This window comes from Charadrius vociferus, unplaced genomic scaffold (assembly GCF_000708025.1).
Source record: "Charadrius vociferus isolate BGI_N301 unplaced genomic scaffold, ASM70802v2 scaffold746, whole genome shotgun sequence".
Classification (NCBI taxonomy): domain Eukaryota; kingdom Metazoa; phylum Chordata; class Aves; order Charadriiformes; family Charadriidae; genus Charadrius; species Charadrius vociferus.
The window spans coordinates 81393-103906 of NW_009648658.1; the positions used below are offsets into that span (position 1 = coordinate 81393).

General features: G+C 52.1%; 4 protein-coding genes across 4 annotated transcripts in view; 3 read left to right on the forward strand and 1 right to left on the reverse strand.

Moving 5' to 3' along the window:
* Positions 1 to 4066, forward strand: part of LOC104287739 (zinc finger protein RFP-like) — an 8284-nt gene extending 4218 nt beyond the window's left edge. Inside the window, exons 3-8 of the mRNA XM_009886470.1 lie at positions 102 to 194; positions 1275 to 1505; positions 1744 to 1766; positions 2128 to 2243; positions 2839 to 2868; positions 3471 to 4066. Of these exons, the coding sequence (XP_009884772.1) occupies positions 102 to 194; positions 1275 to 1505; positions 1744 to 1766; positions 2128 to 2243; positions 2839 to 2868; positions 3471 to 4066 (1089 nt within the window). The remainder of the gene's footprint in view (positions 1 to 101; positions 195 to 1274; positions 1506 to 1743; positions 1767 to 2127; positions 2244 to 2838; positions 2869 to 3470) is intronic.
* Positions 4067 to 4275: 209 nt separating this feature from the next.
* LOC104287740 (E3 ubiquitin-protein ligase TRIM39-like) lies at positions 4276 to 10376 on the forward strand. The gene is made up of 5 exons (XM_009886471.1): positions 4276 to 4350; positions 7525 to 7641; positions 8513 to 8535; positions 9079 to 9194; positions 10240 to 10376. The coding sequence occupies exons 1-5, from the start codon at positions 4276 to 4278 to the stop codon at positions 10374 to 10376; spliced, it is 468 nt and encodes a 155-aa protein (XP_009884773.1).
* A 1437-nt stretch (positions 10377 to 11813) lies between these two features.
* Positions 11814 to 15476, reverse strand: LOC104287741 (zinc finger protein RFP-like). The gene is made up of 7 exons (XM_009886472.1): positions 15057 to 15476; positions 14275 to 14370; positions 13710 to 13940; positions 13486 to 13508; positions 13105 to 13220; positions 12878 to 12907; positions 11814 to 12328 (listed from the first exon to the last, which is right to left on the reverse strand). The coding sequence occupies exons 1-7, from the start codon at positions 15474 to 15476 to the stop codon at positions 11814 to 11816; spliced, it is 1431 nt and encodes a 476-aa protein (XP_009884774.1).
* Positions 15477 to 19544: 4068 nt separating this feature from the next.
* The window catches only part of LOC104287725 (E3 ubiquitin-protein ligase TRIM39-like), a 5050-nt gene continuing 2080 nt past the window's right edge, over positions 19545 to 22514 (forward strand). Inside the window, exons 1-3 of the mRNA XM_009886454.1 lie at positions 19545 to 20083; positions 21021 to 21116; positions 21918 to 22144. Of these exons, the coding sequence (XP_009884756.1) occupies positions 19664 to 20083; positions 21021 to 21116; positions 21918 to 22144 (743 nt within the window). The 5' untranslated portion in view covers positions 19545 to 19663. The remainder of the gene's footprint in view (positions 20084 to 21020; positions 21117 to 21917; positions 22145 to 22514) is intronic.

Consider the following 22514-nt stretch of genomic DNA (forward strand, 5'->3'; position numbering starts at 1 on the left):
AGCAAAAGGACGAAGAAGTATAAAAAAAAAAAAAAAAAAAAAAAAAGATGGGGGGGGGGTGTTTCTCAGTTCCTCCAAGAACATCTTTTCTTTTTCCTCAGGAAGAAATCCAGGCTCGCCTACAGGCTTTAAAGGAGGAGAGAGAAAAATTCCTGGAGAGCAGAAAAAACAGAGTAAGGAAGAACGCTTACCTGGTAGGTGTCCTCCAGCGGGAGCCTGGTGGAAGGTGGCACTCTCCACCCAACCCCGGCATTGCTGGTGTATTTTGAGGCTGGATCTCACGTATTTGAGTTGCGGAGTGTTGTGCAGTTTGCTCGGGGGCGCCGGGCCAAGCCTGTGGTTATCTGCTGGGGTTTCACATCAGCTGGAGCCTGCACTGGGGAGATAAGACTGCAGTTCCTCCGCAAGGGAGCTGGGAGGGCAGAAGGTCCCCAGCCTGGTGTAGAGAGATGGGCTGGAAAGGGTTTTTTCCCCCCCATAAACTCTATACATCTTCATCTTCCTAAAGGGGCCCTACAGGAGAGCTGGGGAAGGACTTTTGACAAGGGCTTGTAGGGATAGGATGAGGGGGAATGGCTTCAAACTGGAAGAGGGGAGATTTAGATTAGGTATTAGGAAGAAATTTTTCACTGCGAGGGTGGTGAGCCCCTGGGGCAGGTTGCCCCGAGAAGCTGTGGCTGCCCCATCCCTGGAGGTGTTCACGGCCAGGTTGGACGGGGCTCAGAGCAACCTGGGCTGGTGGGAGGTGTCCCTGCCCAGGGCAGGGGGTTGGAACTGGATGATCTTCAAGGTTCCTTCTAACCCAAACCATTCTATGGTCTTGCAGAGCCCAGTTGAGGTTGCACCTTTCGGTTTTGCTTGCAGGCCAAGCCTCCCGAATAACCCCCTTCTACTACCCAAATCCCCAGCGAGATGGCTTGGTGCTAAATTCACCCTTGTATTGACTGGATACCACCTGAGACCAACCTGGTGGCCTTGAAGCACTCATCTCTTTTTCTTGGGTGCGGTGAGATTTTTCTCTAAACCCCATCACCTCCTCCTGCCCATCTTGCGGAGCTTCACCTGAGGCTACCCCGATTCCTTCTGCAAAGGCCATCGCAGCCCCACAGATGTGCCCCTAATAGGATCTAGAATGATGTAAAAAATAATCAACGAGGGAAGTTTTTGCCAGTGTCGCAGGTGCTAGAGTCGCAGAGATGACTGCAGCATGCCTTCTCCAGCACAGGGAGGTCTCCTGCTCCTCTTTCAATCCCCTTTGCCTCTCATCCCGGCAGGAGAAAACCAAAAACGAAGGGAAGAAGATAGTGTGTGAATTCGAGCAACTGCATCAATTTTTGAAGGACCAAGAGCGCCTCCTCCTGACCCAGCTGGCAGACCTGGACAGGGCCATCACCAGGGTCCAGGAGGAAGCAGTGGCAAAGGTCTCAGAGGAGATGTCCCACCTCGACACCCTGATCTGGGAAATGGAGGGGAAATTCCAGCAACCAGCAAGCCAATTCCTGCAGGTGAGAGCCCAAAGCATCAGGGGTGGTGGGGAAAGGAGGGACGGAGCAAAGCCTGAGACCTGGGAGCCCAAATTCAGCCCCATGGGAGCTCCCTGGTGTCTCCTAGCATTGCTGCAGGTGGGATCATCACATCCATAGGGTCCTTCTTTGCTACCGCATTGCCATAAACTATGTTAGGAGACCCAGCGCTTGTTGTTCCCCTTCCCCAACCATCTCTCCTCTCTCTTCCCACCTTTAGGACATCAGAAGACTCTTGAAGAGGTAACTTGGCTCCGTCTGACTTTCCACACACTCTGGTGCTCGGAGAGGTCTGGGGGACACCTGGGTGAATCCGGAGGTCGGGGTGTCAGACCAGATGGATGCGGTTGATAGCTCAGCCTCCCACGAACGGCGCTTTGTGTTCAGAAACCTCTGTTCAGCGACAGCCTGGGGCAAAAAAACTGCGGAGAAACAGGGCAGGGGGGAAAAGGGGGGGATTTTATTTGCTCCTGGATAAGTATCCTCAGCCCATCCCTTAGTTTCTCCTGGATTATTTAATGAGAACAAAATGAGCAATCAAATACATCACACACACACACTTTGCTGTTTGTTTGTTTTCTCCCCTCTTCTGCTCTCCTTGCAGTTGCGAGATGATGAAGTTCAACCCCCCCGTGGAGATTTCCGCCGATCTGGAGAGAAGACTTGAGGACTTTGTTCAGAGAAACGTCCTCGTGAGAGGCACGCTGAGGAAATGCCAAGGTACCAAAGGCACGTTGCCTTTTGTGCGCGATATTTGGGACAAACTGGGTTCTTGCGTGCTGGCTGCTAATGCAAAACCCACCTAGTAGCTGTTGTAAATAAACCCAGCCGAGAATTTTAACCAGAGAAGGACACCGACGTTTTTTCCTGGGGCAGAAAGAGTTGGGAAGTGGAGAGGAGAGGAAAAAACAAGCCCAGCGAAGGAGTCTCTCCTCCCGCACCCCACGTGAAAAGCAAATTTAGAGCTGCTGGTGCGGTTGTTCCCACCGCTTGCAAGCTGGTGGGAAAATTGAAGTTGCACGTGGGTACAAAGCCAGGGAGGGGGTGATGCAACACAGGGGGAAGAAATCTGTTGCAGTGTCTCCTGCAGATGAGTTTAGCTTGGCCAGGAGGTTCATCTCCCCTGGCTTTGGGAGACTTCGTGTGGCGATACCTGCACCAGAGCGAGTCAACCCACAGCCTTCGCACCCCCAAAATCCCCTCTCCCAAGTCTCCCTTTAGCTGTTTCGCCTCCCCAGCCTGCACGACAAAGCTAAGCTGCAGCTGCTTTGCCTGACACGTGGACCTGACACCGCGAAATCTCTCTCCTCTTTAGACAGCCTGATGTTTAAATTGCAAGAGCCAAGTAAGTCGGTGGTAGCGGGTGGGAGAAAAACGGGGTTTTGGCTTGTGGAAGAGATTCCCTATGGAAAAAAAAAAACCCAATGCAACCCTCCCCCCCCCCCCCAGGAAAGTAGCGGGTGGGAGAAAAACGGGGTTTTGGCTTGTGGAAGAGATTCCCTATGGAAAAAAAAAAACCCAATGCAACCCCCCCCCCCCCCCAAGGAAAGGAAGGGAAGGGTGGCAGCATCCTGATGGTGATGCTCCTGGTGTACCCAGGGGCTGAGACATGGTCCTGATAAAGCCAAATGCCCCTCTGGGACCCAAAGAAAGGGAACACCTGAGCAGAGCATTTGTTTTTCCCCTTCCCTCCCCACGACTTTCCCACCATCCGCTCCCCATGCTTTGTCCTCTCCCCCTTCTCCTTCCACCCCAGAGGCATCTCTGCTGGGGCACCCCGAAGCTATGACCAGCCCCAGACCTGCCCATGCCCCCCATGAAGCCTCCAGAACTGGGAGAAGCAGGAGAGCAGGGCTGGTCCCAGACGCTGGGAGGAAAAGAAAGATCTCCAGCATCTCCTGGGGCCAAGTCCTACCTCCAATGCTTTGGTTGTCCCTTTTCCTGCAGCCAACGTGACCCTGGACCCAGCTACGGCTCACCCCAACCTTCACCTCTCCGAGGACCAAAAACAAGCCAGGGGCCAGCTGACACAGCAGGACCTCCCAGACAACCCGGAGAGATTTGGCTTTGAACCCTGCGTGCTGGGTTGTGAGGGCTTCACCTCGGGGAGGCATTTCTGGGAGGTGGAGGTGGGGCAGGGGGGCGTCTGGGCCCTGGGGGTGGCCCGAGCATCGGTCAAGAGGAAGGGACCGATGAGCCTCACCCCCAAGGAGGGGGTCTGGGCGCTGGAGGCTTATCATTCCCTCACATCCCCCCGGGCCAACCTGCGCCTGAACCCCCTCCCCAGGAGGATACGGGTCTCCTTGGATTATGAAGGGGGGCGGGTGGCGTTTTTCAGCGCAGACGATGACATTCCCATCTTGGTTTATACCAGAGCGTCCTTCAACGGGGAGAGGGTCTTCCCCTGGTTCAAGATGGGGATAGGGGCTCGTTTGCAAGAAATCACCCAAACCCCACCCTCAGAGGACCAGTCCATGAGCGGGCAGCTGATGTCCCCTCTGGACTGGGTAGGGTTCAGGTTTCCCCTCCGGATCTGTCCTTGAGATGTCTGTCAATCAGACCTTAATGAAAGGGACATCTCCTGTGTGATTGCCAGCTGTTTTGCTGTGGTCGCTCAAGCCGAAGGAACTTGCTGGTCCTCTCCCGTGTCCATCTCCACTGGGAGCTTTGGGATGGCACCCGTACGGCAGAGATGGTAAGATGGGACACCAGCAGACAGCAGTGAAGAGGAAGGATCAGGCCGCACGAGGTGATGGAGTCGGCACATCAGAAGGAAGGGAACATTGAAGGGTGGATCAAGGATGGAGAGCACTCAGGACTTTCAAGCGTGTGGTCTTTTAAAATTGATTTTGCCTTTAATGGACTGAATCCTCCGGTTTATATCTCTTTCCAAAGTGTTTTCTTTCTGACATCAATTACAAGGCAGATCCAGAGTCTGTTCTACCAAGGGAGGTGGCCTTTCACTACAGACTGGCTTGGTTTGGGGAGCTGGTCTGTATCTCTGTCTACATTTCTGATATTTATTTTAAATAAAAGAACATTTTGTTTTGCACTCTCCAGTTTCTGCCTTGCTATGGGTGTATTATCCCAGATTTCTTAGCTTTTGGGTCAACAAGATTAAGAAAAGCTGCACAGGATGGGGACACCTCGCTTACCTTTCTACCTTCTCATGGTGGACCTCCAGTCATTCAATCCCCTTTGCAGGCGGTGAAGGGAAACAAAACCACCTGGAATGCAATTTTCCACACCATTATACACGTCAAGCTTCCAGGATAACTCCCAAGAAAAGCCTGTTTCTCCTCATTGGCTGTTCAGGAGGGACAAGGTGGGATAAATCATACCAGGGACTCCTGTGGCTGGGCCGGTTAGATATTCCTTGACAATAAAAGCAGCTGGAGTGGATAGGGGAAATGCAAGTTCTGGCATTTTCACCTAACTCACCTACATTGATTCCCTCAAAAACTGCTGATTTTCTTCCGAGGAAACCCAAAAGAGGAAGAAGGGTCACCAAAATAAATACACGTTATTGATTATAGAACCGTGAAGAGGAACCAGAAGAAGGAGTGGGAGGGAGCGAGCGACGTTGGGCTCAGAATAACAGACAAGATATGAGTGGGCCCCCCCGTGACGAAGCCCCATCTCACGATCCCCACGGGTCCCACCAAGGGCAAACTTACAGCTGGTATTTCGGTGCGGTTTCTCCCCTCCATCCATACTCCTCAGTCCGGTAGCATCGCTGTCTCTTGGACCCATCAGTTGGGAAAACACGGGATCCCGCTGCAGGATAGACATCTGCTTTCTGCAAAGCCAACCCAAAATCACTGCGGGAGGTCAAGCATGATGATTTATTAAAAAAAAAAAAAAAAAAAGGGGCAATTGGGGCTACTAGGAAAGACTTTTGAGCAAACAATGTTGAATATTTTTCCTCTTTCTCCTTTCCCTTTGCCACATCTCTGGCGGGGAGGAGTATGGTCCTACGTGTCACCTTGTGTGTTGGGTCCATGTCCTGACAACGATTCAAGTCCAGCAGGGAAAGGTGGAGGGTAATATGAACAGACAGGCTGTTGGTGCAGGAAGGACCAAAGAAGAAAACCTGAGTAAATTTGGGGAAAAGCTCTTGAGATGTTCTGCAAGGACAAGTTTCAGTTGCTGGAGGTCCCTGAACCACCATGGTCCCACCATGGCCCTCTCAGAGGCTGAAAAACACAATACACAAAACACCGAATCCCAGTAAAACTCGGTGTTTTCTTTGGAGGTAGAGATTGATGTTTTCCTGACTCCTTCAGGGCCACAGGTTCCCTCCACATCTCTGGTCTCCACCTAGCTCTCTCCCAGGGTGTCCCTTCGCTCTAGAAATCTGCAATGCAGATGTCTCCACCCCAGCTGGTTTTCCAGGCTCTGGAGACGCTTTTAGGGTGCGACTCATTTGCCCAACCGTAGGCACCTAATTTTGAGATGAAAGGAGCTTTGCCCGAGGCTCTGCCGATGGTGCAGAGCCACCAAGGAGCAAAGCAGCCCAGCTCAGAGGGAGGATGCCTCATTAGATGACAACATTCCCTTGGTTGCACCCACCTCCTTCGTCTGGCAGGACGGATTGCCTCCCAACCCACTCACCCCAGGCCACGCTTCCCTGGGAAGTGGTTGCAGGGCGTTTGCTTCCAGCGACTCCCCGGCGGCTTTTCCTGACGGGAATAGTTTGCGTGGAAATGAGACTTGTGTCTCCAAACCTGGCCAAGTGATGGTGGCTGGGAGAGTTATCTCAGTCCTTCAGCTGGGACACAGTGACTCCATCTCTAGAAATCCCAGGTGCCACGCAAAAAAGATGGAGCCATGGAGCTTAACAAAGAGACGGCGGGTTATTAATTCCTTAGAAACATTTCCCTGTGAGCTCAGAGCCAGGACTGAGCTTCTTGGAGGGCACGTAGTGATGGGCGACACGTTCATGGCCAGGAGTCCCAAGGACCCCAGCTTGTCCCCCTTTATGCACATTGAGTTACAGCCCCTCTTCCAGCACCTACAAAGTTCTGGTTGCACGTTTCCCTCCTCGTTGTCTTATGCTTTCCCCATCCACGGTCCCACCAAGCCTCAAGAGCTCCTCACCCTCCTGGTAGCCTGAACGTCTTTTGCCTCCAGCACTTTTGTGGGAGGGTTGATGGCTTTGCCCTAAAAAGAGAAGGACAAAAGCAGTGAGGTGACAGCCCTCCACAGCTCCTCACAAGCTGGAAGATTAACAAGGGAGAAACAAGATGCTCCCAGCACATCAGGCCAAGGGTGTCACCACCTCCTGCCCAGGAGACATGGCGCAAAAAGCTGCCTTGCAGGATCAACGCATCCGCGCCGCAGTTTTACCCAAGACTTGGGAAGGAACAGGAAGAGAAAGAGCCAGCCCCATCAAAGGGATAAAAAACAACAGGTTTTTTTAGTTCGCTTCGGAAGAAATTCAGGCGGGTGTTAAGTTTTCCAAAGGAAGAGAGAGAAGGTCTCCAAGGAAGGACAGCTACCCTGGAGTGCAGAAAACTGGAGGATCTGGTAGGTGTCAACCTCCCCGACCTCTCAAGTCACTGGGCAGTAATACACCGACTTTAGGGCCACTTCTTTAGATCTTTTTTGGTTGCTTTGTGCCACTGCTGTGCCGGGAAGCGCGGGGATATCATGGCTTTCTGCCCAAGTTCATGCAAGTGTGTTTGTGGCTTTTATCAGCATCTTTCCTCCCAAACCTGTGTTGCTTTTTCACATCAAGTTTGACTTTTTTTTTTTTTTTCCCCCCACCACCACCCAGATTTCCCCAGGAATTCAAGAAAAATTAGTAGGGATTTGGGCTCAGGGGCGATCTCCTGTGGGAAATGCCTTTCCGTGAATTCCTCCTGGTATTTCCCCATCCCACTGCTCCTTCGTTTGCATCTTAAAAGGGGAGGACAGAAGCTGAGCCCTACCAGACGGTGCTTGGATTTAAGGCACGCTGCAGGTCCCAGGAGGACTCAAGCTCTTCTTGCTTTCGCAGCTGGAAGACCTGAAAAATGAGATTGAGAAGAGGCAGGCAAAAAACGCCACCAAACTCTCGGAGATTTCCCAGCTGGACACCCCGACACAAGGGCAAGAAGAGAAGAATCGGCAATCGGTGAGTGAAATCACCCAGTTTACAGCTTTTCAAGGGAAAATTGTAGGGAGGGTCCTCCCCACCAGGCAGCTACGGGCTTAATTAGTTGGGTTTTCCTCATTCCAGCTTGCTCCTATTCCCTCACTAGATCTGAAAACCTCAAGGGGATGAGGAGAGGGAGATTTGCAGCCTGGAAAGATGGGGAAAGAGAGGGGGGAAGGATCAAATCACTGTCAGCGGCAGGGAAGGGTGAGGGCTGGTGGTTCCCTATGGGATGGGGAAGCACGGCAGTGCAGGGAGCAAGAGCATCACCAGCCTTCAGCCCATCTTTGGGGTACCTGAGAGAGGGGAGCATCCATGGGCAGGAGGTAGGGCTGAAGGTCACCTGGGAATGCAGCCTGTGCAAGGTCCAAAGCCGTGCTCCTCCAAGGCATCTTGCAAAAGGACTAATTGCTCCAGGACTGAGCTTAAATAACCCCCCTGGCCAGGTGGGTGAGGTCTCAGGTGGGGCTGATCAGGGTCATTAACGTCTGGTGGAGACCCTGGTAGTCTGCCGTGGTATAATGGGGTTATGGAGCAGGCAGAGGTGGCATCTTAGAGGTGTCCAGCAAAAGGATGAGAGGCAACTAGCACAGGTTGCAGCAAGATATGTTTTTTTCTAGATTTGGGGAAAAAAATGTTTTCCTTCTGAATGCGGTGCCTCCCTGGGTTGGGGTCCCTCTAGATGTGGACATCTCCAGCCATTCAGACCTTGCCTGGACACAGCCCAGAGCGGAGGGTTGGAGCAGAGACCCAAGAGGTCCATCCACAGCTAAACAATTCAGCGCTGTTGTGATTTTAGGAGACAAGGTCACGCTGACCTTCCTTTTCTCTTTCTCTCTCCTTTCCCAAGGATGTGAAAAGCACCATCAGCAGGTACGTGGCCTCCTGTGGCTGTTTCATGAGCTTTTCAAAGGGCGATGACCACGGAGAAGAAAACTCATCGGTGGCTGCCGAATACACCTTTGCTTCAGGGAAACTGCAAGAGTCTGGAGGGGTATTTTGGGGACCATTGCCACGTGGATGTCCCTGCACTTCCCAAGGGATTCCTCTCTTGACCACTTCTGGGGGACGTGCTGATCAAAGGAGCTTTAGCCTCAAAATGACCTCTACGTGGCGAAGGCTGGCTTTAATTTTGCTGCAAAGTTTTGGCTCTTTTCTCTAGCCCAGTCCTCTCAAGCTGGACCTTTCTCATAGTCTACATAAAAAATAAAATTAAAAAAAAAAATAAAATTAATCCAACGGGGAAATTTGGCCTTTACTTTCTTTGCAGTTTGGGTTGCCAAGGGGGTGAAATTAAAATAAACCAACGTTTTAGCAATACCACCTCATTTCTGGTGGCATCAGATTTCCTGAAATGATGACAATCACTCCAGAAAATGTGGGATGTTTTGTTGTTTTGTTTTTATTTGCCCCCAGGTGTGGGAAAGTGACTTTCCAGTTGCCAACAGACGTTTCTCCGGAGTCGGAAGAAAGAGTCTGTCACTTCTCGTGGAGGAACAGCGCTCTGAAGGAAACTCTGAAGAAGCTACAAGGTACTGAGAAGGGCTTGAGGTGGAGAAAAAAATAGACTAGCCGTATTTTGGGGAGAGCTGGAAGAGGTGAGCTGCCCTTAGCTCATTCTGGATACACTTTGGGAGCAGAAATACTGCAGAGAGAAACCCCGAAGTGGAGGAGAGGGTGGGCAAAGGGCTTTTCCTGGTCAGAAGAAATGACAATTTGATACCACCTTAATGCCTGGTTTATCACTCTCTTAATTATACGTGTCTTGCCCTAATTCCTGAAGGATGCTCGTGGGTGAAGGATGGGCTGCTCTCTAGCTCGGTTTCCCCCTCTGGCGTAGCCTTTCCCAAAATTGGGTCCTGCTGAGCGTGAGAACGTAAGCTGTACCTGTCAGGTGAAGGTGCACCTAGCCCAAAGTGGCCAAAAATAGGCACTGAGGGAAGAATACGAAAATCAGGGCAACCCAACAAGTTTTCTTAGCCCCGCAGCTGGAGCCTCCGCGTAACGCTGGAGGAAACCTGCTCGGGGGCAGAGCCCTTGCCTTGAAACCCAACCATTTCCCTGAAACAAATATGGAAATGGATTGACCCAATTCATCACCTCGTCTTCGGGTTTTAGCTCTTTTTTTTTTTTTTAAAAAAAAAAAACCAACAAAAACCAAACCCACATGCTCAGCCAAACCAGTCTGGTCTTGTCCTGCGGTTGCTGTAGGAGACAACCTGCTCGAGACTTTGCTGGTTTACACCCCACATACGGTTTGCCTTAATTTTTTTTTTCTCCCCTCAGCGTTTATAATTTGCCCCGACGTGGCTCAAAGTCTGTAGCGATTTCTGCATGAGCCTGTTGCCACTACTGTGCACCTTTTCTTTTTGATTTTTTGGGGTTAAAACCAGCTTTTCTGCTTCACGTCCAGCACCCTTCCCCTTGGGGATGCTTCCATCTTGAGATGCTTCCATCTTGAGATGCTTTTTCCCCTCAGATGCCAGCCTGGGTCCTGCTGGCCCCCTCCAAACCCCCTTTCCAACATCCCTGGGATGCTCAGCCTTGCTTCTCACACCCCTGCCCCCCACCCCACAGCCATCGTGACCTTGGACCCCGACACGGCTCACCCCGACCTCATCCTCTCCGAGGACCGTAAGAGCGTGAGACGCGGGGAAAGACGACGGGACCTGCCAAATAACCCGGAGCGATTTGACTACTGGCCCTTCGTGTGAAAGGGCATCTCAGCCTCTGCCCTCAAGGAGGCATCTGGGGGGTGGAGAAGTGGGGGGGACAAGTCCGCGCGCTCACCACCCGCAAGGTGACCCTCCTACCCCTCCGTTGGGTACCCCGGAGGGTGAGCGTCCACTTGGACTATGCCGGAGGGACAGTGGCGTTTTTTGACGCTGATGAGGGGGGACTCATGTTCATTTTTTCCCGTGCTGCCTTCACCGGGGAGAGGGTCCGCCCATGGCTCTGGGTGGTGGGGGCAAGGTCCCAGCTCAGGCTGTGTCCCTGAGACATGGGGAGCAGCATCCATCCCTCCAGTTTTGACAGCCTCAAGGGACCACCGCATGTCCCCCACGGGACCAGAAGAAATGGGGACTTCTGCTTTTGTGTTTCCTTCTTCTGCATGAAACTGGAGGGAGAGGGTTGATGCACAGAGAGAAGAGCCAAATGAGGCAAAGAGAGAGCACCCTGGGGCATGGAAGTGGATATTGGTGGGGGAAAAAAAAGGTGAAAAAATCCAGTGTGACAGTGATGCAAAAGCAAATTTTCCCAAGTTTGCCTGACTAAGTAGAGATGTCCCCATCTGAGCCAGATACCCCTAAAGCAAAAGGATCCAGATGTCACCCGTTTGTTTTTTTTTTTCTCCCAACCACCCAATGGGTGCAAATTGCCTTAAAACAGACATGTTCTCCCTAATAAAGGATCCTGTGGTGGCTTTCAGATGCAGACATCTGCACCTGTGAGTTTCGGATGTCAGGTGAGGTCTATCCCAGCCTTCAGTGCTGCAACATGGAGTCTTACCACCATGGTGATCTTTGCTGATGGAAAGTTCACACATGGCAAAGCTCCTGAGCCTCAATTATTTCCTCTCTTCTCCAAAAACTGGTATTTGAAACCTCCACAATGTAGATAATTAATAATAAAGAAAACCCACAACACCATAATTTTTTTCCCCTCTGTGTCTTTCCCTCTGGTTGGGACTACCAGCAGGCAGGAGAGCAGCGTGGCACAGGGCTTCCAAGGATGTCCCTAGGACTTTTGTGGACCAACTCACTTGGAGCCAACTCACACTTGTGCAAATACCAGGAATGGGATTCAGTTAAACAAAACTTCAGCTTCCCGCCTTGAACCCGACATCCAGAAGGAGCAAATAACCAGAGAAGAACATTTCAGCACATAAATCTTTTTACTTCCTCTAAAACCAGTAGTCAAGCTGGTGGAGGATGCTGTGGGGCAGACGTGGTTCCACATTTGTCAGCCGCTGATGCCCCAGATTTGGGGGTGACCATGTGGGACACTGACCCGCAGAAACACTCAACCCTTTGGCAGCACAGAGAGGCCAGAAAAGTCAACTGGGACTTCATTATATGGAAGTCCTCCAGAGTGCTGGAAATTGGGATGTTGGGGACGTAAAACTTGCGTTTGGGTAAGAAGGGAGAGCTTCAGGCACACAATGTGATCTGGGAGCCCTCGCTCCACACCAGGAACCAAGGGTGAATACTGTCCCCTTTAAAGGAAGCTGCTGGGAAAGTGAATATCAGGGCCCTCTTATCAGCATCAAAAAATGCCACCTGACCCCTCTCATAGTCCAGGGCAACCCGGACCCTTCTGGGGACCTGGATGTGGTAGAGCGGGAAACGCTCAAGGGAGGTGAGAGCCCAAAACTGACCATCACAGAGGCCCATAGACCAGAGCTCTATGTCGGAGCTCACAGCGGTCTCTTCCCTCCTCTTCAGGGACTCCCTGGCCACCCCCACGGCCCAGGAGCCTTTGGGTGTCACATCCACCTCCCAGCAGCATCTCCCAGCGGTGATGCCCTCGCAGCCCAGCACACAGGGATCGGTGTTGAACCTCTCAGCAGATGGGTCCTGCTGGGCATCTTCCCACCTCACGCTCCTCCCGTCCGCCGACACGACGAGCTGGGGGTGAGCCGTGGATGGATCCAGGGTCACCTTCACTGCAAGGGGCAGAGAGTAGAGCATCAAAGGAGGCCAGCCCCATTTCCCATGGCCTCGGGTTCTGCCTCACTGCTGGGGCTGAGTGGGGAGGTCCTACAGCACCATCTACCCCACGGCTTGGGATGCTCTGCCCTTGCTGCAGGGGCAGACGTTGGTTGCTTTCCCCATTCCACAGGAGCCAGGAAAGCATCAGAAGAAGATTCCCAAGGGAGTAAGAGAACAGGCCTCAAGGCAGATGAGTAGGAGACCCCTGCCCTTGGGGTTTTTGTGCCAAAACCACCAAAGTAGGCATTTGTTCCTTGAACAAGGTGAAGGTCAGAGCAGTCTTCGCACAGCTTAGCGGCTCCATTGAAAGAAATGAATCCATCAAGACATTATGGTGAGGATTCCCTAAATTCTTACGCTGTTTTAGCCCCGCCCCCCGCCCCATTGATTGTTTTGTTCAGACACAGCAGCATCTTCCCCAGATGACCCTCCAATTCATGGCCCATCCCATGTTGGGTTCAGCCTTCCCATTCCCCTCTCACCTCCAGGCGATGTGGACTTACTCTTTTCAGGCAGCTCAAACATCAGGATGTCTAAAGAGGGGAGAAGAGACATTGTCCAATATAACACGCCGGTGTCAGTGTGAATGTGTAAACAGAGAGGTTGTTCTGCCACACTGAGGTCACATATACAACCACAATAAAACATAATTTATCCTTTAAGTAAATAAATACAATTTATGCTCGCACAGGTATTGCTCCACCTCCCAATCCCAGCCCACACTCAATACCTTGGAAGCTCCTCAGAGTCTCCTCCAGAGCAGTATTTTTCTCCCCAAAGTGGCCGATTTTCTTTTCCAGCTCTGGCAGGAGCAACTGGGGCTGCTGGAAATTTTCCTTTTCAAACCTGGAGAAGGAGGACAGAAAGAAGAGGGGAGGATGTTTCTTCTCAGAGAGAGAGACCAAGAAGTCTTTTGTGTGTACCCACAGCTCAGAAGAGTCGGTGCAGGCTTTAATAAACCTGCTGGACCTTCAAAGATGGGTAGGGACACCTTTGCTCAGAGCCACTGTTCACAAAGCCAAATATTTGGCCTCTGGGTGAGGCCAAACACAAGGTCCAACCTCCCCTTCCCAGCCTGTGGGGTAGAAGAGAAGCTCAGGAAGCCCCATACCTGCTCAAGGTGCCTCTGATGTCCTGGAGGGAAGAGAGGGAAGAAGAAACTCAGTGAAGGGGGGTCTTTGGTGGTGAAACATCTACTGAAACCTCAGCAGCATTGGATGTGGCTTTGGAGGAGAGCGCAGCCTGGGTTTGGTTGCACCATGGGGCAATACCCAGAGCCAGAAGATCGCCTGGACCCCAGAGGTGATAACCTGGCTCCATTCCTTTCCCCCTCACCTGCAGAAATTTGCTGGCGGGTTGTTGGCACTTCTCCTCCATCTCCTGGATCAAGGTATCCAGACGAGAGATCTCCTTTGTCAGACTGGTGACGTTTTCTTCCTGCATTTTCTCAATGTCCCTCTCCAGGTCCCTGAGCTGAGCCAGCAGATGACGGGCATGGTCCTCCAGGAAGAGACGCAACCCTTCGAACATGGAGAAAACCCTCTGCCGCTCAGCTTCGGTCTTCTCCTGTGAGGAGGGGACACAAGAAGGGAAGAGGGGGGTGGAGAAGGATGCAGCAAACTCCTACGCGTCCCAGTGACTGCACACCTAGAAAGAGTCAGTGTCTTGAGTATCTATATATATATTTTACTTTGCATTCAGCAGTTGAGTCCCTTGCATGGCTCTGCTCGTTATTTCTCCCCCCACCCCCCACCCCCTCCTACAATGCAGAGAAGATTCCGGCAGCGTTTGGTACCTGGAAAGGGTCCCCAGCCCCAAGGGACCATCTCCTACACTGGCTTTAGAGGAGATGCTAAGAGAGCCATCCGGACCCCCATCCTTCCTCATAAAAAACATTTACCAAGTACTCCCAGCTTCTCCTCATTTCAGCCTCCCGAAACCCCAGGAGTTTGTCTCTCTCTTCCTTCAGGGTTTGCAGATGAGCCTGGATTTGTCCCTAAGGAAAAAAATAAAATAAAATAAAGGCTCCGTGTATCTGGAGATGGAGACAGCAAAAAGAAAAAAAAAAAACAAAAACAACTCTGGGGAAGTGGTGGAGCTCTGGTCAGCTCCAGAGCTTCTCCTTGTGTCCCTCTTGGTCCAGAAGGAGCTGGAGACCTGGGCATGGAAATAAATGCCGTATAGTGGAAAAAGCTTTCTACGCCAGCCTTTCCCTGTGTTGGATCCTTTCTCTGAGCTGATTTAACTCACTGATGCATCAAGAAAAAATATCCCTGTTTTTATTGACCGACATTCCCGCTGTTTTGGAGAACATCTTGGGATCAGTGGATAACCAGTAAGCACCAGAGCTGGACAAAGGCTTGAATTTTTCAGCAAGGAAGAGGGGGTTAAAACCTCACCCCGTAGGTTCTCAGATGAGAACTGAGACAGCAGAAGCACCGGTGCGTGGTCTGCACCGTCATTTTGAAAGGGACCAGTTGGCTATGGGGGAAGAGCAGAGGTTAAACACCCGGAGAGGGACAATGTTTCTGCCCCCAGCCTACTGCCCTGGGTGGGGGCGAGATGTTCCACAGCCTGATGGTAGCATGCTGTGAGGGAACATCAAGCCCTGATGGTGCTGGTTTGGCTTTTAGTGCACGTCTAGATGGATAAAAAAAAAAAACCACCAAAAAAACCCTTTACCTTGTATTCCTGGACAGCATCCTGCACGGGAAGCATGGTGTGAGAGCGGTGCGCTCGGGACTCCCGGCAGATCGCGCAGATGAAGGCTCCATCCTCTTTGCAGAAGACTTTCAGAGGTTCCTGGTGCCTCTTGCACCCTTCCTCCTCCGCCGTCTCCCCTCTGGCCGCCTGCAAACTCAACCGCTTGGCTACTTCGAGCACCCGTGCCAGCTCTCGGCTGGGCCGAAGGTTTCTCTCCGGTGCTGTCTCCCGGCACTGCGGGCAGGAGAAGTTGGCCGTGGACCACTCCCAGCAGCGGGTGATGCACGCCCGGCAGAAGTTGTGACCACAGTGGATGGAGACGGGGTCTCGGAAATACTCCAGGCAGATGGGGCAGGAGGCTTCGCTGGGGAGCTCTGCGGTGGGGCTCGGTGCAGCCATGGGACCTCTGATATGAGCTGCGAGACTGCGGCCACTTTCATTTTCCTCCGAGCAAGGGAAAGGCGTTTCCTTTCCTGCCACCCCCAGGGTGGGCAGAACCAGAGCTGAGCCTGGGTTGGAAGGGGGGAGACCAGGCGACGGCCAAAAGTCCTCCTGGTTGCATCACCCCAAGGTGGTCCCCATTCCCAAAATGGCTGGTACCCACAATCCCGCGGGTTTCCCGGTACCCACAACTTGACAGGGAGGAAGGATGGAGAGAGGGAGCCCTGCCAAGCCCTGGGGAGGGGGGTGAGACCCACATCCTGGAAGGGGGGTTGGGCATGGGAGCAAAGAGGATTTGGAGAGGGGGCTTGGCGTGGGAAGGGTGGGGAAGAACATCCATGGAAAAGGTGAGGTTGAAGAAGGCTCGGGAAGGCGGTTGCGTATCACAGGGAGGGTGAAGAAGGAGGAACGAAGCCAGAAGCAGGAAGGGTGAGGGTCACCCACATGGAGCGGGAGAAGGGTCCCAGGATGGGGAGAGGGTCTTGCCCTCCTCTTGGCAGCAAATCAATGCTGGTGGCAGGCACAGGGCCAACATCGGTTCTCGCCTTTGCAGCAAACAGCACCCAAAGCATGTGTGTGTTGGGGGAAAAAAGTGGAAAAAAAAGGGAGGTAGAAAACAGGACCGCATCCAGCTTCCTCCAATCCTGGGAAATTTGCAGCCACTTCACCCCCCACCTCTGCCAAATCCTCCCTCCAGCTTCGGGCATTAAAGTGGTGCCACCTTCTGCATTGCAAATCAGGATCATTTCCCAAATCCCACCTTATCAGCACCATAGTTCTCCAGGCGCTGATAGACACCAACACCCCAGGGATCCCATTTCCAGCACAAAAGGGGCTGGATGCCCCAGCCAAGAGCAACCTCATCCCCCCAGCTCCCTCTTGGGAAGAGCATCCTTCCATGCCTCTGGGAAAGTCTCGCCTGCACCAGGGGGGGGGTTTGAACCTCTTTAGCATTTGAACCGACCAACTTGTAGCAGTTGGCCATCGCCATCCTGCCCTCCTACACAATCAGGCTGAAAACAAGTAAATTCCTTTCCCAGCAGACCTTTTTTTTTTTTCCCTTTTCTTTTTTTTTTTTTCAGCCCAAACAGTTCCCTCTGGCTGATCCCACGAAAGCAAGATCTTCAGGAAAAAAATAATAATAAAAAACCCACACCAAAACACAGCCCTTTCCCTGGTCTGTGTTTAGCTTTAACTCTGAAACTGCGGGAAAAGGAGGCAGGAGCAAAACCACGCACCGCGAAGAAAGGAGAAAACTGGGGCAGGGTGATTTGTGCCTGATGGTTAATTGTGGCTGTCCCCAGCCCCGTATTAATTGCCTTGAAGCAATTAAGCAGGATCCCACAGAAAACCTTTTTTTCTTCTTCTTTTTGTTCTACTAATTTTCTTTCTGCCTCTTGCACAGAGGCGTTGAGCAAACATTTCAAAAGAGAGCCTCCAGCTCCCTCTTGGGACCGCACTCCGTAGTAGTCCTTTGCTGATTACACACAGCTAATTAAGGACACGCTTAGTGAGGGGTGTCGTTATTTTTTAACCCGTTTCATGCCCCACCCGGTGTCCTGCATAGACAGCGGTAACGCAAGGTTTTAGTTGTAGAATAAAACCGCACCAAACCCACCTTTTGGGAGGTGAGCCAGGTCATCCACAAAGTCAACTCAAGCCTTCATGGGGTTTTGCCTTGAGGTTTAGGTTTGATATTGAGGGAAATGGAGCCACTTAAGTACCCCGTTGTCATGGTTTAGGCTATTGTTGCTATTTAAGATCAAGTTCAGCATCATCTAGACTTGGCAAGTGAATCTCAGCCTCTCCCTTAGCAGGGTCCCACAACACCCATGTTTTCTCCATCCTGGGAGAGGCAGGCATCAAAACTGCTGAATTCTCTTTGGAGGCAAAACTCTCTTGCCAAAGGCACTGGAGTAACAAATCACGAAGAGATGGCTCAACAGAGTCCACAGCCACAGATGGATGATCCTCCAAGGCAACTTGTGAAAGGACCATACCCCAGGACTGAGCTTAAATAGAGCCCCTGGCAGGGGGTGAGGGGTCCCAGGTGGGGCTGCTCAGGGCCATTAATGCTCATCGGTGCCCCTAGGGCTTGGCAAAATCAGCTGAAATTGATGGGTTTGGAGAAGCTGAGGTGCTTTTCCAGGCACGTCAAGCTCTGCTTCAAGCCTAAAAGAAGCACAGCAAAGAGGAAAGCGGCTGCAGGTGATCGCGGGGAGGTTACTCTGATTATGTGACTCATGTAGGTAATTGGGGGAGGAAACGTGGCTTTTGGTGCTGGAGCAGAGGGGATGATGCTGCTCATGGGACAGCAGGAGGAAGGAGAGCAGGAGAGAAAGCAATGTCCTAAGTGGAAAAGTCAAAGTCGAGCAGTCCCTCATCCCAACACCAGTCTCTCCGCACGTCTCATTCCCCACCGAATCAGCCCTAAATTCCGGATTAACACCAAAAAAAAAAAAAAAAAAAGTTGCCTCAAGTATGAAACCGCCTCATGAGTTTCAGTCTGAGTGTTCGTGTGTGCGCGGAGCTCTGCACCGGAGAAATCATCAGCCCTGAAAACACTTGCAAACACGTAACGGCGGATGCGCTATTTACTGATATTCTCAGAAAATGCGTCGCTTCGTTACCCAGCCTCAGCCCAATGCAAATAAGTTCACTTTGACACACAATGGGAGCTGCTCTTCCATCTGCCGCAGGTTGATGGTCCATGGGATGGAGCAAATCAGGGGTTTCTCACCTAAAAGGAAGAAGAGCAACATTGCTGTCCCTCCAGAAGAGCCGCAGAGGGATGAAGGGGAGGAGAGGAAGACATTTACCACTTTGGTGTTACAAAACCAAATTTGGGATGACAAACGGGAAAACATCTGTTGGGGCGTGGTTTAGGGCAGCGTTAGGTCGATGGTTGGACTTGATGATCTTAAAGGTCCCTTCCAACATAGACAACCCTATGATTCTATGAGGTCTCGGTGGACGTGGGGGCTCGTTGCTGCAGCCAGAGATGAGGGTTTTTTGCAGGAAAACCAGCGATGCTGAGGCTTTTACAAAACTGATGCACAAAAAGAAAAACACCCAACGTGGGCAGGCTGATGGGGTGAAAGCACATTTATGCAGGCAGACACCCAACTGACCGTGCAAGGTCAGCACAGAGGGAGCAAAGTGACATTGCAAAGCGAAAAACAGCTGTGGGAGGGGAGATTTCCATTGCTGGAAGGTCATTCCTGAAATGTCACCTTCTTTCCCACCCCCGGCCCCCCAAAAATGCAGTGGCCGAGAGCTGAAGGAAGCTCCTCCGCAGCACGGTGGGGTCTTGGGTGAAGGAGAACCCGTTTCTGAGCAGACCGAGGGAGGGCTACGGCCGGTGGTGGAGTTATTTCATTTACAGGGTGGAAGAAAATCCCTTCCCTTCCTCGATCGCAGGCAAGCTTGGAAGAAAAAGCGAATTAAAGGCAAGAGGGTGAGTGGTAACCGGCTGCTGCTCAGCCCTGAACCGTGAAACGACCTCCTGTTTTAAAAGGAGAATCGAAAGCGACAATAAAAGTATTTATAGCTGCACGTACACATGCAGAAATGCGGATGCTGGCAGGGCGGCGGTGAAGCCGGCGGTTAGGTATGATAAATAGCAAAGAGCCGAAACCAGCCGCGAAGGCTTGAAGAAGGGAGACTTACCCGTGGCGGGGGACTTGCTTAAGCTCTATTCCCATGGCCGACCCCTTCAATTAATAAATTAAATGCACCTTTATTAGCGAGCAGCGAATCCAGGCTGGTTTCTGGGTGCTGGACCCCATGGGGACGCTTGGGGCAAGGGGGGGTTGATGTAGAAGCTGCGGGTGGACCTCCAGCAAGTCAGGAAATTATGAAGGCTGTTTGTTTTCTATGTAATCTCTTTTCAACCCAGTTTTTCCCAACGAGGGAAATTCTCCCTGCCCTTCTTGCCAACCCCTCGGTGCAGCGTTTTGCTCAGCGGCGGTGGCGACCGGGAGGAAACCTGGTGTGTCTCAGCAGCAGAACTCCCCCACCGCCAGTCGCTTTCACCTCCCTCGGGGCCCCTGAGACACCTGCGAGGAAAAAGAGGAGCAGCCAACGGGCAAGACCAGCCCGGGGCGGAAAACGAAAGCGGTGCCGTCATCCTCGCTGCCAAGACCATGGCAGCGGACAGCCCCGCCGAAAGTTTCCGCGATGAAGCCTCCTGCTCCATCTGCCTGGGCTTCTTCCAAGACCCCGTCTCCATCCACTGCGGTCACAACTTCTGCCGGGCGTGCATCACCCGCTGCTGGGAGGAAGCCGAGGAGAATTTCGCCTGCCCACAGTGCAAAGAGACGGCCCCGCAGAGGAACCTGAGACCCAACCGGGAGCTGGCGAAAATCATCGAGATAGCCAAGCGGTTGAGCTTGCAGGCGGCCAAAGGAGGGGCAGGAGGGGAGAAGCTGTGCGAGAAGCACCGGGAAGCTCTCAAACTCTTCTGCGAGGAGGATCAGACCCCCATCTGCCTGGTTTGCAGAGAGTCACAGGCTCACCGGGTCCATGCCGTGGTCCCCATCGAGGAGGCTGCGGAGGAGCACAAGGTGGGAGGTCTCCGTGCCCGGCGTAGGGATGAGGGAGGAGGAGGAGGAGGAGGGGACCAGGTTCAGGAGCTTGCAGATATCTGGATTTCTACCCCTTTCTCCCCCTCGCTTACATTGACGGTCACCCCAACTGTCTTAAATCGGTCGTTTCCATATGATCACGGTGTCCTCGTATAAATCATGCTGGAAAGGAGCCCAGGAGATCATCTGACTCAAGCTCCTGCTCAAGAGTAGGGTCAGCTATGGTGTCTCGGGCATTGGGAGTGCAGGAGATGCTGCCTGTAGATGTAGGTGGCAGAATCTGGTCTTAGGGCGCTGGCGCGCAAGGTAGGGTTGGGTTTTCCAGCACATCCATGGTCTGGGGCTCCCGTTTTATTGTGTGCATGAAAACTGATTTCGCTGAAAGTGGGAAGAAAAATTTGCTGTCACCGCGGATGTGTGATCTAGCCCTGTTCTGACCCTACAAGGGTGATGGAGGGTACGGTCTCCACACCTTTGTGGTGTAAGCTGGCTTGAATGTCCCATCTAGGCTTTGAATCTGTGACCAAAGACACATCCCTTGGCAGCTGAACTGAGAAAACAGCCCAAATTTTAAAAGTTTTGGGTCAGCCCTGAGCACAGGCTGAACCTGAACAGATGCCAGCAAGGTCTCCCCAGTCGTTTAAAGCTCCTTGCCTGCTGATTTGGTCCTTCACCTGAGTCTTTGCCAACATATGCCATGAATTTCACCCTGGTTGTTGGACAAAGCGACCTGTTCTGGCTGCCCTGCTCTCCCAGAAATCAGGGTTTACGAATTCCCAGAGCCAGAATATTGTGTTATTAAGCAGGGAAGAATCTGCGTTTGCAGGAGATAAACCTGGATAGGTGGGATGAGGGTAGTGGGATGGACCGGCTAGAGGAAGAAAAGGCACCAACAAGCTGTTTCTTCGCCACTCAGGAGAAATTCCAGGCTCACGTGCAGATCCTGAAGGACAGGAGAGAAAAGCTGCTGGGGCTGAAAATGGCCGAGGAAGGGAAAAGCCTGGACTTCCTCGTAAGTGTCTATCCCTGGGTGGCCATGGCTTTCTCCCTGTTCTTTTGGTTGTCCCAGTGGCTGTGGTGATGGATGTGGAGACGCAAGATGTGCCATGGCCAAAGATCACATCTCCACGGTCCCTTCACATGCATGGGAATGTCCTCTCCATTGGTCTGGGCAGCGATGACAGCCGGTCCCCAGGGTAGATTAAAAAACACTCCCATTTTCCCCATGTCTCCTGCTCCTTGTATGTCTCAGCAGGGTGTGTCGGATTTTCCCAGATTGCTTTTGACCCTTTTCTTCTTTGGTTTGCTCCCAAGTGGGACGCGATCCCAGATTTTCCCTATTAATAAACGGGAATCGCCCAATTGCTTCTTCCTTGCCTTGTTTTCTCTACCTCTTTCGCTGACTAATCTGTTTACGGTTTTATTTTGTATCTTCCCTTGTCGTTCAAAGGTGTGGAGCATTTCGGGTACAAAGATTAGAGTCCATGGGAAATGCCCTTTGCCAGCAACTTCAGCCTAGAAATGGCAAAAAAAAAAAAAAAAAAAGAGTCTTAATTATACTTCTGCTCTGCAATGTGCACTGGAATTTATGGCTGTGTTATAAGTCATCATGTTAAATAATCTCTGTTGCAATTTTTCTCCACCATTTCACCAACTCCCTCTAGTGGGAGGTGTCCCTGCCCAGGGGACAGGGGGGTTGGAACTCAATGATCTTCAAGGTCCCTTCCAACATAAACCATTTTATGATTCTATGATTCTGTGATTTCTGCCCCCAGCCCTGCTTCTCCCTTGCATGCGTCGGTTCTCGTTGCAGGAACGAGTTGAAGCGGAGAGGCAGAAGGTCGTGTCTGAAGTCAAGGAGCTGCACCAGTTCGTGGAGGGACAGGAACGTCTCCTTTTGGACCGGCTGGCAAAGCTGGACCAGGAGATCACAAGGAGACAGGAGGAGAACATCAACAGGCTCTTGGAGGAGATCTCCTCCATCGGCGAGCAGATCCGTGAACTGGAGGAGAAGTGTCAGCAGCCAGCGTGTGAATTCCTGCAGGTGAGAAGCCAGGACCCTCTGAAGGGTAGAGGTAGTTTGGATACGAGGAAGAAATTCTTGGCTGTGTGGGTGGTGAGCCCCTGGCGCAGGTTGCCTAGAGGAGCTGTGGAGGCCCCATCCCTGGAGGTGTTCAAGGCCAGGTTGGACGGGGCTTGGAGCAACCTGGGTTGGTGGGAGGTGTCCCTGCCCATGGCAGGGGGTGATCGTTAAGGTCCCTTCCAACTCTAACCATTCCATAATCCTATGATGACTCATTTTAGACCCATAATTTAGACAGAGCAGTGGCCTGAGATGCCTGAGGTCATCCCACAGCCCTGCGGTAGCTGCTCGTTGTTCACTATCAGGCTGGCTTTGCTCTGACCTACA

Bases quoted from the DNA above. Each gene is read 5' to 3' on its own strand.
- LOC104287740 (XM_009886471.1), top strand. From the start codon at position 4,276: ATGGAGTCGGCACATCAGAAGGAAGGGAACATTGAAGGGTGGATCAAG. The intron at 4,351-7,524 runs GTGTGGTCTTTT...TTGCTTTCGCAG, and splicing joins AGCACTCAGGACTTTCAAGC to CTGGAAGACCTGAAAAATGA. The intron at 7,642-8,512 runs GTGAGTGAAATC...TCCTTTCCCAAG, and splicing joins AAGAGAAGAATCGGCAATCG to GATGTGAAAAGCACCATCAG.
- LOC104287741 (XM_009886472.1), bottom strand. From the start codon at position 15,476: ATGGCTGCACCGAGCCCCACCGCAGAGCTCCCCAGCGAAGCCTCCTGC. The intron at 13,221-13,485 runs GTATGGGGCTTC...CTCCTTCTCCAG, and splicing joins ATCAGAGGCACCTTGAGCAG to GTTTGAAAAGGAAAATTTCC. The intron at 12,908-13,104 runs GTATTGAGTGTG...TCCCCTCTTTAG, and splicing joins GACTCTGAGGAGCTTCCAAG to ACATCCTGATGTTTGAGCTG.